Source organism: Phodopus roborovskii, unplaced genomic scaffold, assembly GCF_943737965.1.
Source record: "Phodopus roborovskii unplaced genomic scaffold, PHOROB, whole genome shotgun sequence".
Classification (NCBI taxonomy): Eukaryota; Metazoa; Chordata; class Mammalia; order Rodentia; family Cricetidae; genus Phodopus; species Phodopus roborovskii.
Window position 1 is genome coordinate 17,127,530 of NW_026126409.1, and position 16,924 is coordinate 17,144,453.

Consider the following 16,924-nt stretch of genomic DNA (forward strand, 5'->3'; position numbering starts at 1 on the left):
TTGACCACAGCAAACAGCTAATGTAAATCCTGAAGGAAGATCTGGAGATTGTTTTACAGTCTGACTTTTCTTTTGTTGTTGTTTTGTTTTGTTTGTCTTTGTTGTTTTTAAACAGGGTCTCACTATGTAGTCCTGGTTATGCTAGAATTTAACAGAGATCAGCCTACCTCTGTCTCCCAAGTGCTGGGATTAAAGGCATGCACTTTTGATTTTAACTTTGCCTATGTCTTTCTTAATATTTTTATTTTTAAAGTGTTTATATGATGATAGGGTTGGTTTTAACTTGTCTTTTTAAATACAAATATTAAAAAATTTAGGATTTTTTGTGACGTGTGTGTGTGTGTGAGTGTGTGTGTGTGTGTGTAAGTTGTACAACAAGAAGAAGCCAGAGGCAAATGTCAAGTGTCTCTCTTAGTTGCTCTCCACTTACTTATGGATCAAGATCTCACTGAACCTGGATCTCAGCAATCCAGCTAAACTAGCTAACTGCAGGGCCCTGTCTATCTGCAGCACCCAGTAAATGCTGGAGTCACAGATTCATGACACCATGCCTAGTTTTCACATGGGTGCCAGGGATTGTCATGATTGTGTGGCAAAGAGGTTAGCAACTGGGCCATCTCTCCAGCCCCAATTTTTCCATTATTTTATGTGTTAGAATAAAATAGCACCATGGGCCTTAATATCCTTGTGAGTGTTCAGGCAGAGGGACTGGCTTGCAGATGAACCTCTCAATCACCACTTGTTTGTTAACTGTGTAGACCCATTGTAGTCAAAGTCAGACTGGCTTTCCAATATCAGCATTGAAACTCAACAGAAAGTGAGGTGTGAAGGGAGTCATTTCTCAGCTCAAAGCCATTCAGGCTAATCAGCTCTGTAGGGTGATACCCAAGTAGTTAATCCAGCACATCCAGCAACCCTGTTTGATAGGCAGAGACCGCCTGACTGCAATAAATAAATTCCATATCCATGTATAGTAAATATGTATCCTTACGCACCATAAACAATTATCATGAACTGTACTAGGCAAACAACTTGCTGTGGCTACACACTGTACTGTACCTTACACCCCTCACACACACACTACCCTTCTCAACCCTAGTGAAACTCATCCCTTCCATGACTCAAAATGATGATGCTAATATATAATGACCATAATCATAGCAGTTGTTTCCCTGAGATATTAAATAGGTGATTTAATCATCTTATCTAAATGCAAACAAAAAAATTGCTTCCAATACTAATCATATGCATATTTCCAACTTCAGCATGTAATTCCTGGGCTACAGATGCTGTTCTCCAGACTGCAGGGTAGCACATTACTGTCACAGAAGATGGGAAGGCATCTTTCCCATAATGAACTAGGTTCTGTATTCTTTCACATACAGATGAAGAATGCTATGCATGATCACACACACACACACACACACACACACACACACATGCGCGCACAGGTGGGAAGGGCCTGAGGGGCTGAACTCCTCCGCAAACTCCTTGCCATTTGTTTTCTTTCTCAGTGGCAGCAATTATGTTTTTAGGAACATAACTGCCTTGGTCCTCCTGCATTGGACTGATGAATTGCAGTTTCCAAGCCTTTCTTCAAGGATATCTTACTATCGCTTTTAAAGAAAGAAAGGGATTGCCTTTCCTGAACTGTACTCATGTTGTTGAAAAAGCAGCACGGCAAGGCCGGTGGCAGAGGAAATGTTTACATCAAGCTAATAAGCATTAGCCATGTTTTTCAAATCACTCTGTCTTAGAGTGGCTGCAGGGTTCGTAGCTGTTTATAAAATACACGGCATTCAGTAGCGTGAAATAGTTGTTTATTTCCTTTCCATATTTCCTCTTGTTGGGGAAAACAAAAATACATTTGACCTACCAAATTGTTGGTAAGCTGGGAGTCTGCATAAAATGTGTTAGAAATCACTGGGACAGAGGTCTGTCCTTCCTAACAGTTGATCACCTGGTATGATGGGGCCTGGCAATCAGGAGTTTATCTTATCCTTGCTTAATGCCAAGCTCTGTGAAGAATGAGCCTTCCCTTGTATTGTTCCATTCATGTGCTCCCCCCACATTCATTCAGAAGGCTGACACTTCCTTTGCATGACAGATTAAAGGGGCAGTGCAGGCTCTTAATGGTGTTCCTGGAGCTTTCTTAGTTTGAACTCCTTCGGCTGTGCTCAGCGCTCAGAAATTGAAATACCATTCACTGCCAAACTCACCAAAACCGTGCCCTTCTTTTCCTTCCTGACAAGTATTTGAAACTCCTAAAATCCGAATGGTTCTTTGGTGTGTAGATCAGGAAGGGCAAGGAAATAAGGAAATCTTTACAGCTCAAGAGAAAACATGTAAAACAATGAAACCAAATTGTGCCTTTTCTTTCTGTGATAATCTATAAATAGGTGTTGGTCGTGTTGTTGCTCTTTTAGTTATCAGGCTTATCTGTGGTTCAAGTAGACGTTATTTTCTTCCCGCAGAGAAAAGCAGTGTTTATTATTGCAGGTGCCAAAACACGGAGGAGAAAAACAAGCAGGGAGATTTTATTTAATCGTTCGAGTGGGCTTCATATTTACTTTCTGCTTTTGTTTCCATGCCTGAAGCCCATAAACCAAGCAATGATCTGGCCAATTGCCTTTCTCAGGTGCACTGCTCAGAGCAAGAGCAGGTGCTGAAGGGAGCAGGTGCCACCACTGATGAGTAGATAAGCGCCACCACCCTCCGTGACAGTTAGTTGAACTGCTCAAAGAAGGGCTTTAAAAATGCCATCCTGCTGCTGTTCAAATATTTACTAATAGACCCTGGGAAAGAGGGGGTTGTGGCCACCTAGCTTTGAGTTCTTCCTCTTGTTCTCTCTGCAAAGCCCTACGACAGGGTGGTTTCCCTGTGCAGGAAACACAAGCCCAGGTATACCCATCCCAGGCTCTGCTAAGCAGTGTGCAGCATTGCCCTTGGCAAAACATTTTTTTACCCCCTTTTGGTGACTGTTTATCTTAGCAGAGGACTTGGTAGTCGTCAGATTAGAGTGTTTACTAGAAGGATGTGCCTTCCTCCCTCTGTGGAGCTCTGCTGGCCAATATCCCCAGCACTGCGGGAGATGTGGAAGGTCCCTGAAAGTGAGCATGACAGTTCCCAAAGAAATCCAAAGAGATAAGCAGATACCTGGGACCCCTCACTACCCCACACATTGCAACATGTGTTGTCTCAGACATGAAAGTCAGGGTTCAGATATCTGAATTTATGAAAAGAGGAAAACTGAAAAAAAATCACCCACGAAAAACTAAGGGTTCTGAGGAGGAATTTTGTGTTGTGTCGCCTGTAGTCCTGGGTAGTCTTTGTTTTCTGTTCTTTGATCTGAACGACCCCCCTCCCTCTCACCACAACACTCATTCAGACTCTAGTTTCCAGCAAAGGCTTGTCCACTTCCAAAAGCAGGGGTATGCATGAGAAACACAGATTGGGACCACAGCTTTATTCTCAGAGTAAGGAAGGTTGTCAAACCCAAAGTTTACAGAGAAGTCTGAGAAAAATAAATTATGCTTTTCTGGGAAGAAGTATTGAGTGAAGTCCACCAACTTTTAAAAGATTTATATGACTTTAAATAATTACCTTGTAATCATGTAATGTCATTGTCATAATGGTGAACGATTCATCTAGTATCTACATGTTTTGTTTAAACTTCCTGTGGAATACATATGGTTCACATAAAGAAAACTCCAGGGTCATTTGAGGTTTTGTAGAAAACAATCATTTGTGAAAGCAAAACAGACCTTTCAATGTCTTATTTTGGTTACGCTCTATAAAAAGGCCATGAAACAGAGAGAGAGATCATTGCAGCCCCAAGAACAAAACTGTCAGACCCCCTCTGCCCAGCATGACTTGAGCGTAACAGCCCCACGTGGGACAAACTCACAGCCTGTCTCTGGAACTGAACGGGGCTGCCCTGTCTCTGGGACACTTGGGAAATACAGCCCGGTTTCCAGATGGCAGCCCCTACAAGACTCAGCCCTGAGACTCGGAGAACATGAGGTTGACTTTATTTAATTTCCTCTCTTTTACCAAGAGCCATAATCTATTTTTGTAAAGAAATTCAGGAAATTGGTAAAGCACTTGACTCCATCCGTTAAGTATCCGTAATTAACATGATTGTCACGTTTTCCCTGGCTCCGTGCTGTCTTGTTCACAGCCTCCCTCACATGCCTACAGCCCACTGAGAAGATCCTGGTAATGGGTGTCACTTAGCCCCAGCTACTCAAACACAGATCTCTGGAGAGGCACACTTCCTCTGCTCGGCTTGTAAGGATTCCTAAGCTCGGGGATTTTTCTGAACAGATCCTGGCATTCTTTTCAGATAACCCTTTTATTGCTTTTCAGTCCATGCCTACCTTCCTTCAGGGCAGTACAAAAGAAACCACTCCTTTCACTCAAGGATGCTTGCAGCCCATCTGTCTCCGTAGCCCCAGTCCCTGGTGAAACCAGGGCTGTTAGTTCTTGCTCAGCAGAGCCAGCCCACCTTCCTACCTTCATCAGCCACTGTGTGTTGTTCTCTAGGATGTTCTCCAGCACCTGCAGCCTTTGCACAGAGTCGTCGTAGTCGAGGGGTGCGTCCCTCTGCACGGCATTGGACATGTAGGGGCTGGAGGAAGATCGGCAGCTGTCGGTCTCCGGCAGCAGGAATGTATAGCTGCAAGGCCCATTCTGGACCTGGTACTGCCTTCTCCCCGTGCTGTCCACGCTCTTCCGAAAGTTATTGTAGGCTGAGGCCAAGACAAAATCACAGCCAAAAGTTAGGACAACAATCTGCCACATTCTTTCTCCCTTTGGGTTATAAGCTGTGAGCTCAGCAAACTTGCAGGCACGTATGCGTCCTGGCCCGCGCTGCTGCTGTCTAGAGCACAGGGCTGTGCTGCATGAACAAGTCCATCAGTGAGAGCCTTCTCCTCCCGTGCCTGAAGCAGACTGGACTTCCAGTGCCGTCTCTCCTCTTCTGCCCAGCACACCGGGAGCTGTCCCGCTTAGGAAGGAGCAGCCCTGCTCACTCCAGAGGTCTGCACAGACTCTTTGTTTCTACCCTGAGTCTACAGTGTCAGTATCCGAATCAATCACTTTCCTTCCCTTATATGATAAGTTGATAAGAGCAGCCAGACATGTGCAGCCAGCTGCTCCGCCCCCTGGCTCACCCACTATCTTCCTGTAGGGGGTCACTAACCAGGCAACAGGAAAAATCAGAGCATAGTGCTTGCTGCCCCGAAGGACTGTGCACTGCAGAAACCTTCTGGGAACAAGGACCAGCCACAAGGCTCCCGGGCATGTCATAGGCACCACCCTAATTATTTCCTAGAGAGACTCCGTTGTCTGTCCACTCATTCGCTGTCTAAGCTTGCAGAGTAACTGAGGGAACCACTTTAGTTTTAAAGCACAACAAACATTTCTGTGTTTTCCTGTAGGAATAAAATGTCAGCTATACATATCAAGACTTTATTTTTGTTATTGTAAATAATAAGAGCACAAACAGCCAGCTCTTGTAAACTGTGCTTTTTCAGGAGGTTGGGGGTGGCATATAGTCCTGTTGGTATTATTTGATTTTTTTTTAACTATTAGCTAAGTTATGCTCAATTTTTATTTTAACTCGGTTTGATGTTATTTAGTCATTACCAAGATTGGCTTCTCAGCACTTACATGTTTGTAACTTAAAAAAAATAGCCATTTAAATATACAAATAAAACTTAAAATACTGTGGCCTCATTAATGCTCTATTGAGTTATGATAGATATTTAAATGAAGTATATCTAGAGGGAACATATACCCTTTCCTTTACTGTATCGGGGTTTGCTCAGGGCTTATCTGTCTGTAGCATGTTATTAATTAAATTAGTCCCAGTCAGTGGGTTCAGGCAAATTATTTTCCCCATTTAATTAAGCGCTAAAGCCCTTGGCCATAAAAGTTAGGGGCTGTGCTGACTTCTAAGGCACAGCTCTGTTGGTCCAGACTCACTTCCCTTCATAGCTAAAACTTAATGGTAGAGATTGGTACTGTGCAAACTCCAGTATCCAGTGAGCTGATTCGAAGGGCGTCATCTGCCTCCAGAAAGCCCAGGCAGCGCCAAACTATGCATGCACGGCTTTAGTAGGAAACAAGAGTCATGATTTTAGACTATCTGTGACTCTGGAATCTGCATGGTGAATTTTGTCATTTAAAGAATCAGTTTGGAAGGGACTTATAACATAATCTTTTTAAAATGCATTCTATTAACAGACTGGCTCCCCAGTTGCCACCAGAACAGGGGTTCTTGTCCCAAGGTCCATGGGCAGATATCATTGGAAAAGGAAAGAATATGTCTTATTTTTCAACAACTGAAATTCATCTTTTCCTGTATAAATGAGGAATTAGCCGACCATACTTTCCCATCAATGGGGACATGTCCTTCTGACAGATGCCTCGAGCCTCCCACAAACTACTAGAGAATTCTGTGGCTCAGAAAAGGTGAACTCAAGCTCTGCACAGACAGTTAGTAGGGGAGGCAGTTTGACTCCTGAGAGAGGATGCTTGGCTCACTAATGCCGACATCCCTACTTAGAACATCTAGAAGACAGTAAGCAGGCCTTAGCGTCATTGAGAGCACTGTGTGTACTTAATAAAGCTTAGCTGCTCACAGCCTCAGTTTCCCTTCTTGGAATATAGAGGCCATTCTTTCTCCGGATGGTCTCTGAAACATTCTGGATGAGGTTGGTATATCATAGGCACAATTTAAGATTGCTAACTCCCTTTCTTTTCAGACTCGTTTATTAAGTGGAAATGAACCATCAAACAATAGCTCTGGGGTTCAGGACTTAGTCTCTGACTCAGGGCAAGGCAATAGCAATAGATGCAAATCTTTTCATTGTTTGTTTAGTTTAATACATGGTTTAGGTTGGAACCATTCAATAGTGTTCCAGGCAAATCAGGATACTTTATAAGAAGAAACATGGAAAAAGAGATGCATATGCCAAGTACCGAGTGAAGCATTCTGCTAGGCAGAAGGTGACTCACATCAGGACTACTGATGTGAAGGGGACCATGGGACACAGAGGGAAGGAGGCCAAAGGCAGATTCCCTATGAGAGTACATAGGAGAAAGTAACACCACCTCCTGAGAGCACCAGGCCTCTCTGCTTTTGCAATGGACACTGTCCTCATCCAGCATCCCCAGAACATGGTAGGAGCTGCTCTCCATAGACTCTGAAATGGAAATGATTCAAAGTAGAGTCGGCACAGCTTCTTTGAGGAATGAGGTAGTAGAGGTGTCAAGCTCTAAGGACTGTCCCAGTCCTGATGACTGTATCAGCCAATCATGGCAGCTACTGGGCAGCTTCTTGGCCTGCCAGAACAGCTGGACACCTGAAGGACTTTATTCATGAGCATGAACAGCTCTTTCCTTCCCCCCCCCCCCCAATTGTTTAAGAATGTAGGGATCAGAGCAAGGCATGGTATCACATGCCTGTAATCCCAACACCTAAGAGGCTATAGCAGAAAGATTGTTGAGGCCAACCTGGGCTATATGGAGGCCCTATCCCAAACAAAGCAAAATAAATACACACACACACACTTGTAAAAACTCATTGCTAGCCCATACATCCAAATAGGCTATGAATTAGAAGCAGGGGAAGGAGTCAGCAAATCTATATCCTAGGGATGGGACATATTCAGTGAGAGTACTCACTGTTGAGTCTACATCCAGGGCAAGGGGCTAGTACAAAGCCCAAAGAGAAATAACTCTTAGAAGCTGGATATAAAGTCCTGGGAACTTGACACCATCACAGAGCAAAGAGTGACACAGTGTGGCAGCCCCCAGGCACAAGAACTCAGAAGGGCTCACACAGTCAAAACTACAGCTAGGCTTCTAAGAGGACCCCCCAGGAAACCCTCACAGGACACAAACTCCAAGGAGGCTAGCAGAAACCAAAAGGGTCTCTCCTGTCCGGGCTATTAGTTCCACCAGCCAGTGGCATGGGGTAGCAACTAAACATGCCCAGACCCCTCCATCCTTTCTGTGGCTCTCCAAAATGTTCCTTTTCCATAGAACCTTTGCCTTCCCTTGGTGGCTTGCTGACAGGATTGCTGAAGCAGATGAATATACAAAGTGAGGGATATTGTTACTGGTTCCCTGAAAGCTGCCCTCAGCCCCATCACTTCTGGGGAGCAGCTGTGCATGGTGCATGGTTTTGTCATTCTATGTATTTTCTGCCATATTACACGTCATGAGCTGAAACTTCAGAGCACCATGCATCCTTTCAACAACTGTTCCTGGGGGCTGGATGAGATGGTTCAGTGGTTATAAGCACTGGCTGTTCTTCCAGAGGACCCGTGTTCAATTCCCAGCACCCACATGGCTGCTCACACCTGTCTGTAATTCCAGTTCCAGGGCTCCCGACACCCTCAAGCAGACATGTATGCCGGCAAACCACCAATGGTCATAAAACTTTAAAAAAATAATGATAATGAAAATAACTGTCTCCGGTACTCGTTAAGCCATTTGATGGTACCAGAAAGACGTAGTTAGTAGTTACCTGTTTCCAGAAAGGAAGCTGTCTGCGAAGACCTTAAACAAAACAAAACCACAATAACTTTATTTATTCTCTGGGAATTCCGTACAATGTACTTTGAATGTATTCACCCGCCCATAACCATCCTGTCTACCCTCCCACCCAACTTTGAGATGACAACGGCTTTTTATTATTCTTGTTGCTGTTTCTCTTCTTCGTCTTTCTCTCCCACCCCCATTAAAAAAATAATTGGCTGTCAGATGCCACTAACTTTTCAGCCCATGGTGGGATTTCATGTTCACCCCCACACTGGGACTCTGGCTAAGTGTTGCTTGCAAAGGCCTTATGCATGCGGTCACAATCCTCCCTGCTGTGTCTGGAAAATGCTGCTCCCTTGATTGTATCAACCACCTTTGGCTCTTATAATCCTTCTGCACATTATTCCACAAGGAACTGTGAGCCTTGTAGGGAAGGATGCATCACAAAAGACCCTTAAGCAGCACCCTGTGGCATCATCTCACTCCATTCAGCAGAGACAAAAGCTACAGGGTCTCCTGTAGGCTTTGGCTTTCCCAACCCTTCAGGAATCTAATCCCCCACAGATACCCTGCTGTCTGAATCATAGAGTTGGAGTGGTCAGAACCTCTAGCTTGCCTAAAGTCACCCAGAAGGTGATTGGCTCTGTGCAAGTAGTATGCTAGGTAGCCAGGTACTTCACACTTTTAAATCAGCCCACAGGGAGCAGCTCCCACGTGACCCATGCCAGAGGACATTTGTGAGTAGCTCACATGGCCTCCACTATCACTATGAACCAGTTTACAGAATGTCACTAGGGCCTTTTGCCTGACCTGGAATAACATTAGTGCTCACCACATAACAAGGGATATTTTGCAAAAGCCTGTGTTATATAAAAAAAAAAAAAAAAAAAAATACACAGAGCATGCAGACCCTGCACTGGCATGGGGTCCCCTGCATTTGGGTCTGGACTGCAGTCATTCTCCACAGTGCTAGGCAGCCCCTCTGAGCCAGTCCCCTGTCTGGACCCTCACCAGGCACAACAGAGTTCTCTTTCCGTGTCATCGCTGCCTACAGCCCTGGCATCCTGACTGGCACAGGCACATCTGGCCAGCTTGGACTGCATTTCTGGAAAGTGCCTTGGTATATGAGAGACCGTGCTGAATTACCCTACAATGTGAAGCTGGGACACTGTGTCTTTGCCGTCAGGATGGCCCACTTGGGACTCTCAGGCGCCTGGCACTCAAGAATGGGGAGAGAACTGAGGGACTTCTTGGCATCTCTCCTACAGCCCTTGGCATCTTTAAAATTGGCAAAATAGTTGATATGTTTCTATATACACCTCAAAGTTCGTTGGTAAGAAAAGGCATTAGGGGCTCAGTGGATATAAAACTTGTCATAGAAGTTTTCTACTGCTTTCTCCGCATCTTCCACAGTCATTAATGGGAATCAAGGAAACAACCAAAACTTCTACACAGGCACACAGGCACACACTTGTGCACACACAAACTCACACACAAGAGATGAGAGGAGATAAGAATATTTCAGTAGCCTCAAAGCAGTCCCTGCACAGCAGTACCTTGGCATGGCTTGTTTCTACTCAGTATATGTTGACCTCAACCTGAACAACAAAGGCAGACTGGACTCTGGCCATCAGCAAAAATGTCACCTCAGCACACCAACTGCCACCACACCTGAGCTGCCAACATGCCCATATGGAGCCCAGAATCTGGGATGCTATGAGGTAATCCCCAGATGCAGGCTGGAGAAAAGTACCAGAGGAAAGCCCCTTGAAGTTACTCTGAGGACAGAAGGAAAGCTCAAAGAGGCACAGATCCATCAATGCATATGCAGCTTTTCATTCCTGTTAAAGATAGAGAAATCAAGGTTCACTGAGGCAAAAAGCAAAGACTCCTGTCAGCCAAGCACATCCATGGGCCCTTCTTTTTCACTAATGTAATGACATTGAATTTAAAGCCATGGAACATATGTGTGTATACGTGCGCGCTTGTGTTCACACAGATAAACACACACACACACACACACATATTCATGGGTCCTCATGCTTTAGAACAAGTACTACTACACTACTACTCATTGAACAGTATCCTCAGACCCTAAAGCAGTCATTTTTACTCCAATTTTAACAAGGCAAAAAAAAAAAAAAACAACCTCCTTTGGAAAGGATTGAGACTTGCTGTTTCGTGCTGGCTGTCACCTGCGTATAGTACTGATACTCCTCCTGATGATAGAATCCATGTCACAACCCAAAACTGAGCTTCTGGGTGCCCCGTCAAAGTACAAGCTTATGTGAATAGCATCAGTGTGATCATGGAGAGTGAGGAAGCCCTGTGATCATCCACGTGGGTGGGGACCTGTGGTCATCTATGTGAGGGGACAACCTGCAGTCACCCATTAGGGGGCAGTCATGAGTGAGTACACAAACTCCCATCAGTGGAGACTTAGAATCTAAACGCTGGAAACCCAGCATGTGTGTCAATGCTGTGTATTAACATTGTCCCCACATTTTCATTTTTCAGGCTTTCATAATCCCTTCCCTATCTGTCTCTTTAGCTCGGTCCTACATTCACAGCTAAGAATGTGATGGGCCTATGAAATAAAACATGGTGTCAATTGGAGTACAGTTTCCTGTTCTCATTGGAAGCATATGTTTACGTGTATACTTATGTATGTTTTCTGTATGCACATAGCATTTGACATAAAATAGCTGGCCCATTATATTTAGAGTATATATAATTAAGTCACTGGCTTAGACTCAGGCATTGGCTCTGTGGAATTTTGTGAGAGGTGAGGAAGTGAATATTTTGTTAAAATCATTCTGTGACTGCCAAGGGAGGGAAAGACCGTCTGCCAGATGTGTTTTCAGGCTACTTCCTTTCCTGGGAAACAGTCATTTCCGCCAACCGCCAGCATGTTTTCATCTATGGTAGATGGTGACAAGTGCATTAAAGGAACACAGGATCTACAGCATAGGCCTGTCACCCTTAGTCACCAACTTCATCCCAGTTGTGTGACTTATATTTGACAAAGGAATACAGACCTGGTATGTCGATGAGTGCATATGAGGGCAGGGAGAGGGGCTGTAAGAAGGCCACCTGACCTCTCAGTGCCTGCCATTCCTATTTAAGTTATATCCAAAGGTACCAGGTGCTCACTCACTCTCTTATCCGAGTGCTAACTCTGAAAATATGTCTGAATGACACATAGATGGGAGAGATTTTGTTTTAAAGAAACTTGAAAGATTCACAAATTGTTTACAGTTTGCACCATTAGGACCCAGAAGAGCCCCCTGGTAAAGTGCCCCCGTATCTGACAGCCACACTGAATCTTCTAGAGCCCACGGGCTCTGAAAGGGGGAGATTTTTATTTATTAGAAACTTGAGAAATATGCAAGTAAATATTTTTTTAAGATTACACCACAAATTCCTCAAATTTTTAGGAAGATTTCAGTTTATATAATTATCCTGTTGTATAAAGTTGTCTCAAACACTATTTGATTTTTAAATATTTTCATTTCTAATATTTTTGTGGAATATTTTATCTCTCCATCAAAAAAAGAAGTGTCAGAAGGGTTCAGATACAAGTCACAGCTTTGAGAAGACAGTGCATGCAATTGTACAGTGATGAGTGAGTGCCAACCTGACATTGCTGCATTTCCTCTCTGGAGGGAGAAGTGGTAAACATTCTTTGTAAAAGATCCATGTGTCCTTGATGGCTATTTCACTCACACCCTGAATTAAATCTTTGCTCTGACACAGTAATTAATGTTTTGAGGTGAGTCTACTAGCTAAAATTTTTATAATAATTTTTTAAATTTAAATTTGAAACAAGCTTGTTTTACATGTCAATCCCACTTCCCTTTCCCTCTACCCCTCTCCTGTCCCCTTCCTACCCCTACCCCATCTCCTTTCTGCTCCCCAGAGAGGGTGAGGCCTTCCATGGGGAATCTTCAAAGTCTGTCATATCATTTGGAGCAAGGCCCAGGCCCTCCCCTAAGGGTCTAGGCTGAGAGAGTATCCCTCTATGTAGAATGGACTCCCAAAGTCCATTCATATGCTAAGGATAAATACGTATGCACTACCAGAGGCCCCATAGACTGCCCAGTCCTCCTAACTAACACCCACACTCAGGGGGTCTGGATTGGTCCTGTGCTTGTTTCCCAGTTATCAGACTGGGGTCCATGAACTACTTCTTGTTCAAGTCAGCTAATTCTGTGGGTTTCTCCAGCCTGTTCTTGACCCCTTTGCTCATCACTCCTCCCTCTCTGCAACTGGATTCCAGAAGTTTGGCTCAGTGTTTCACTAGCTAAAATTTTACATTAAATATTCCTAAATTCATTTCAACAAACTTAAGGAGTTTGGATCCTTCTGCTCCTGAAAAAAGTGCCCGGCTTCCCTTCATAGCCATTATGAATGAACTGTCTGCATCTCTGACAGAATGAGTTTTCATTTCAAGTGGCTTAATGCCATCTAGATTAATCTTCTTTTAATCTAAATTTATAAATTTTTATCTTAATTATTGAGAAACATTTTTTTAAAGAGATAAAAATGCTATAATGAGTATTCCCACTTAGATATATTATCTTTCTTGGTTTTAAGTTAACATAAATAAATAGCTCATGTCAAGGTTATTAAAAAAATAATGTACATGACCCTCATTTTGTATTCCCATCCATCTGGCTGAGTTAACATGAAAATCTTTCTGTGGGAACTTATATTTGGTTATGGACTTACATGGACAAAAGTAATTTTTTAAAAACTGTATCACGACTATGATAAATGGTTGGGCATAAAAGTTACAGTCACAGTTATAAACAGTCATGGTGCTTGCACTTAGGTGCACAAAAGGCCTCATGCTGTCCTTGTCCCAGCATGGGTCCAGCTGTGTCTTAATGACCAGGTTTTCCTGGTTGTCTGCCTAGGTACTCTGTGCTTTTCTCTGAAATGCTGCTAAGCCCCTAGTCTGGCACCCAGTAGCACACCCTCCAAATGTTCCCATTCCAGGAAAAGGCACGAGTCAAAGAAAGACTGACACAGAAGAGAAAATAAAAGGAAACAAATTGCACAAAGACGCAAAGAGAGGACATTTATTAAGTATTAGGCACCAGTTCCTGATATCTGGTTCCCTCAAGGAAGAAGAAGAAGAAGAAAAAAAAGGCCATGTTTCTAAAGCCTAAAGACTATTGTAGTGGAATATTTACAGGAAAAGAAATTATGTGCATTCTCTCAAAATCCAGATGCCTTTAAATGACCTTGACTTTCAGTCTATATGCCAAAATTACAATTTAAAAAATTAAGCCAAAAGAAAACTGCAAGAGAAGTGCCTATTACAGAATGCTAACATCAAATCCACTATTAATACTCACCCACTCCCTCTACTGGCCTCCTAACAAATGACTCACAGGCCTGTCATTAATGTCATTAATAGAAATACTAGGCAGTTTAAGATATAAATCAGCTGCAGCTCATAAGTAACCCAGATGCTGTTGGTCATAATGCAGAGTAGCACAGCACACAGCGCTTTAACCTCAGTGCACACAGACATACACATTGAGCGTGCACAGCATATGCTGCCATACAGCTACCACCCGTGGGAGATGAGCCATGCTTTGTGACCGAAACTTGTGTTAACAGTCTCCAAAATGAGTAGAGTCTGAGACTCAACTGCCTGTAGCAAGATCCCACTCCAGAGAGGCAAAGGGATGCTGTGTCAAAAGTATGGCTTTGGCAGCATTGGTGGTGAAGTTCATGCCCCCAGGAAAGCAGGCGAAGGTTAAATGAACTGCTGGAATGCCTTCAATGTTATTTTTGATCGCAACTGTTTACTTAATCAAAAAGCCATCTCCCCAACCCCGACCTGCCCCATAGAGCAACCTAAACTGAGAGAAACTACATCCCAGAATTCTTAATAGAGGAAACTCAAATAGCTGAGAAACATTGCCTAGATAGACAGGCAGGCAGGCAGGCAGACAGACAGACAGACAGACAGACAGATGTATTCCTTTGTTAAGGGTTGGGTTGTATTACTCCTAAAAACAAGTTGAAATCCTATCTCCAAGGACCTCAGATTGTTACCTTATTTGCAGTTAGGTCATTTGGGTATACTGAATTATGCTAAAGCCATACTGAAATAGTGTGAGCCACACATCCAACGTGGCCACTATTTTTACAAGGTGATGCTCATGTGGAGAAGGAGACATCCTCTGAAGATGCCATGTGACACCAGAGGCAGAGGGCAGGTGATAGTACCACCAAACAGCCATTAGCCTCTAAAAACCCAGGGAACAGCCAGAACAGATATGATCACAGGCCTCAGGAGATGCCGACATGTTGAAGTGGAGCATCCTGGCCTCCAAAACATTGAGAACATGAGTTTCTGTTCCCTATGCCACTCTGTTTCTAGTGCTGCCTCCAAAGCAGTTCACATTATGATGGACATTACCATGTGCCTCCACCAAACTAACCACCCAGTTCTCATGCTTCCTCTTTAACCCGAGGGCAGGGGCAACCCAGGCATTTCTTGGCTTCTAATGAAACAAGTAGCCGTGCCTAACTCTCGCAAGACTTTCTTGGGAGGACTGCTGATCTACAATTGCAGCCACCCTCGAAAGGACCAGGCCAAGTGTCATGTCTCCTTGGAAGCTCTCCCTATCTTTCCACATGTCAGCTCAGGGTCACTGCGCTTAAGGTGGCATTGCTCCTATCTCCACCATGTGATGCAGTCCTAACCTGGGGCTGTATAGGCCTGATGCAGCCTATTGCTGCTGCAAAGTGCCCCGTGCACACTCATCTGCTGCACCCACAAGAGCACCTACCACCTAGGGCTCCCACCCATGCTGCCAGCATTTGTCTCTGCTGCCTGTGTGACAAGAGCCCCTTTTCCATTCATCCTGACACTCCTGCCACTGGAGTGGTATTCTGCAGAAACCTAAGATGATGGCCTCAGTCCCAGCCACCTCAGGCTGCTGCTGCAATAGAGGAAGACAAGCTGCTGGGTGGCTGTCACGAGCCCCTTGACTGGGAAGTCTTAATCTAAACATCCAGAAGCCCTCTCCTCCACATCTGAAGCTCCTGGCATCTCAACTTCCTGCCCTTGGATGCGGTGCTTGCAGGTCTATCATGGAAGCCTCCATCTTCTCTCCATCCCACATGGTCTGGAGTTTGTTTTATTCTAATAAAACCAATAAGCATACAAAAGTCAGCAGCTCTGAGCCAAATTCAACTATCAGATGCACAGCACCTGATGAGGAATACATTGTTCCCAGGTAAACACATTCAGGGATTCCATGTGTGCAAATGACCTTCTAGTAAATATGCTAGATCTAGCATTTTTAAAAGCTTTACCAGAGCTGGGAGGGGGTGATGCACACCTTTAATCTCCTCGGGAGGCAGAGGCAGATGGGTCTCTGAGTTTGAGGCCAGCCTAGTCTACAAAGGGAGTTCCAGGACAGCCAGAGTATTACACGGAGAAACTCTGTCTCTAAAACCTGAGAGAGAGAGAGAGAGAGAGAGAGAGAGAGAGAGAGAGAGAGAGAGAGAGACCCTTCAACATTGTTTACCACATCATGTATGGCACTGTTCTTATTCCACTACTTTTAGAACTCCAGGACCTCAGCTGAAAGCCATACACCTTGCACTTAAAGACTTGACCAGTGGCAAGTCTTCACTCTCTTAAGGGCAGAGGATGCCCCCAACTACAGCATTAACTTAGTATGTGGTTAAGCTGTATACAACGTTACAATGTTAGCCCTTTGGTGTTTGAGTGCTGTTTCCTTGTATTCACTTCTATAGATGTATAGACACCAGGCAAGCATAGAAAAGCCCCTAGATAATAAGTCCTTCTGTTTTTCATCACAGACAAATTTTCTAGAGCCTTCCACCTGTCTGCACAGTCACTCAAGAAAAGAAAAAATCCATTCCAACATGGCAGGTGGTGGGAACGAGTTCTCCGACTTCCTGTGACACACTGCATCTCTCCCTCATCTCATTTGGACCTTGGGTTCCATGGCCTTCTTTGGGGAAAGCTTCACCTCTAAGGGCAATTCCAAAGCAGCTCTCCTTTTACCGCCTGATAAGAATAGCATGCTGACTTTGTGTCCCATACACTCAGCTGTCCTGCTAAGTGTGTGGATGGTGGCCTCTGGTCATAGTCAAGCTTGGACTGTGAGGGTGACTCCTGGGAGAAGGAAGCCGTGGAAATTCTCTAAAAGTCTGGTGTTTCTAGGAAAACACTCAGCTTGAACCTGCACTTGTTTGTCCCTATCAAGTGTCAGTCCTAATCAACATTTTAGTTGGCAAAGGGAAAAATAGAAAACATCAAAGCTTGCCGCCTAAAACTTTGGGAAAACCCTTCCCATGATGAATTTATTCAGGG

The 16,924-nt window shown here is 44.2% G+C and overlaps 1 protein-coding gene across 1 annotated transcript in view; it reads right to left on the reverse strand.

Annotated features, from left to right (window-relative positions):
* The window catches only part of Angpt2 (angiopoietin 2), a 50,707-nt gene extending 45,462 nt beyond the window's left edge, over positions 1-5,245 (reverse strand). The window contains exon 1 of the mRNA XM_051182082.1: positions 4,516-5,245. Within this exon, the coding sequence (XP_051038039.1) occupies positions 4,516-4,803 (288 nt within the window). The 5' untranslated portion in view covers positions 4,804-5,245. The remainder of the gene's footprint in view (positions 1-4,515) is intronic.
* Positions 5,246-16,924: the final 11,679 nt, after the last annotated feature.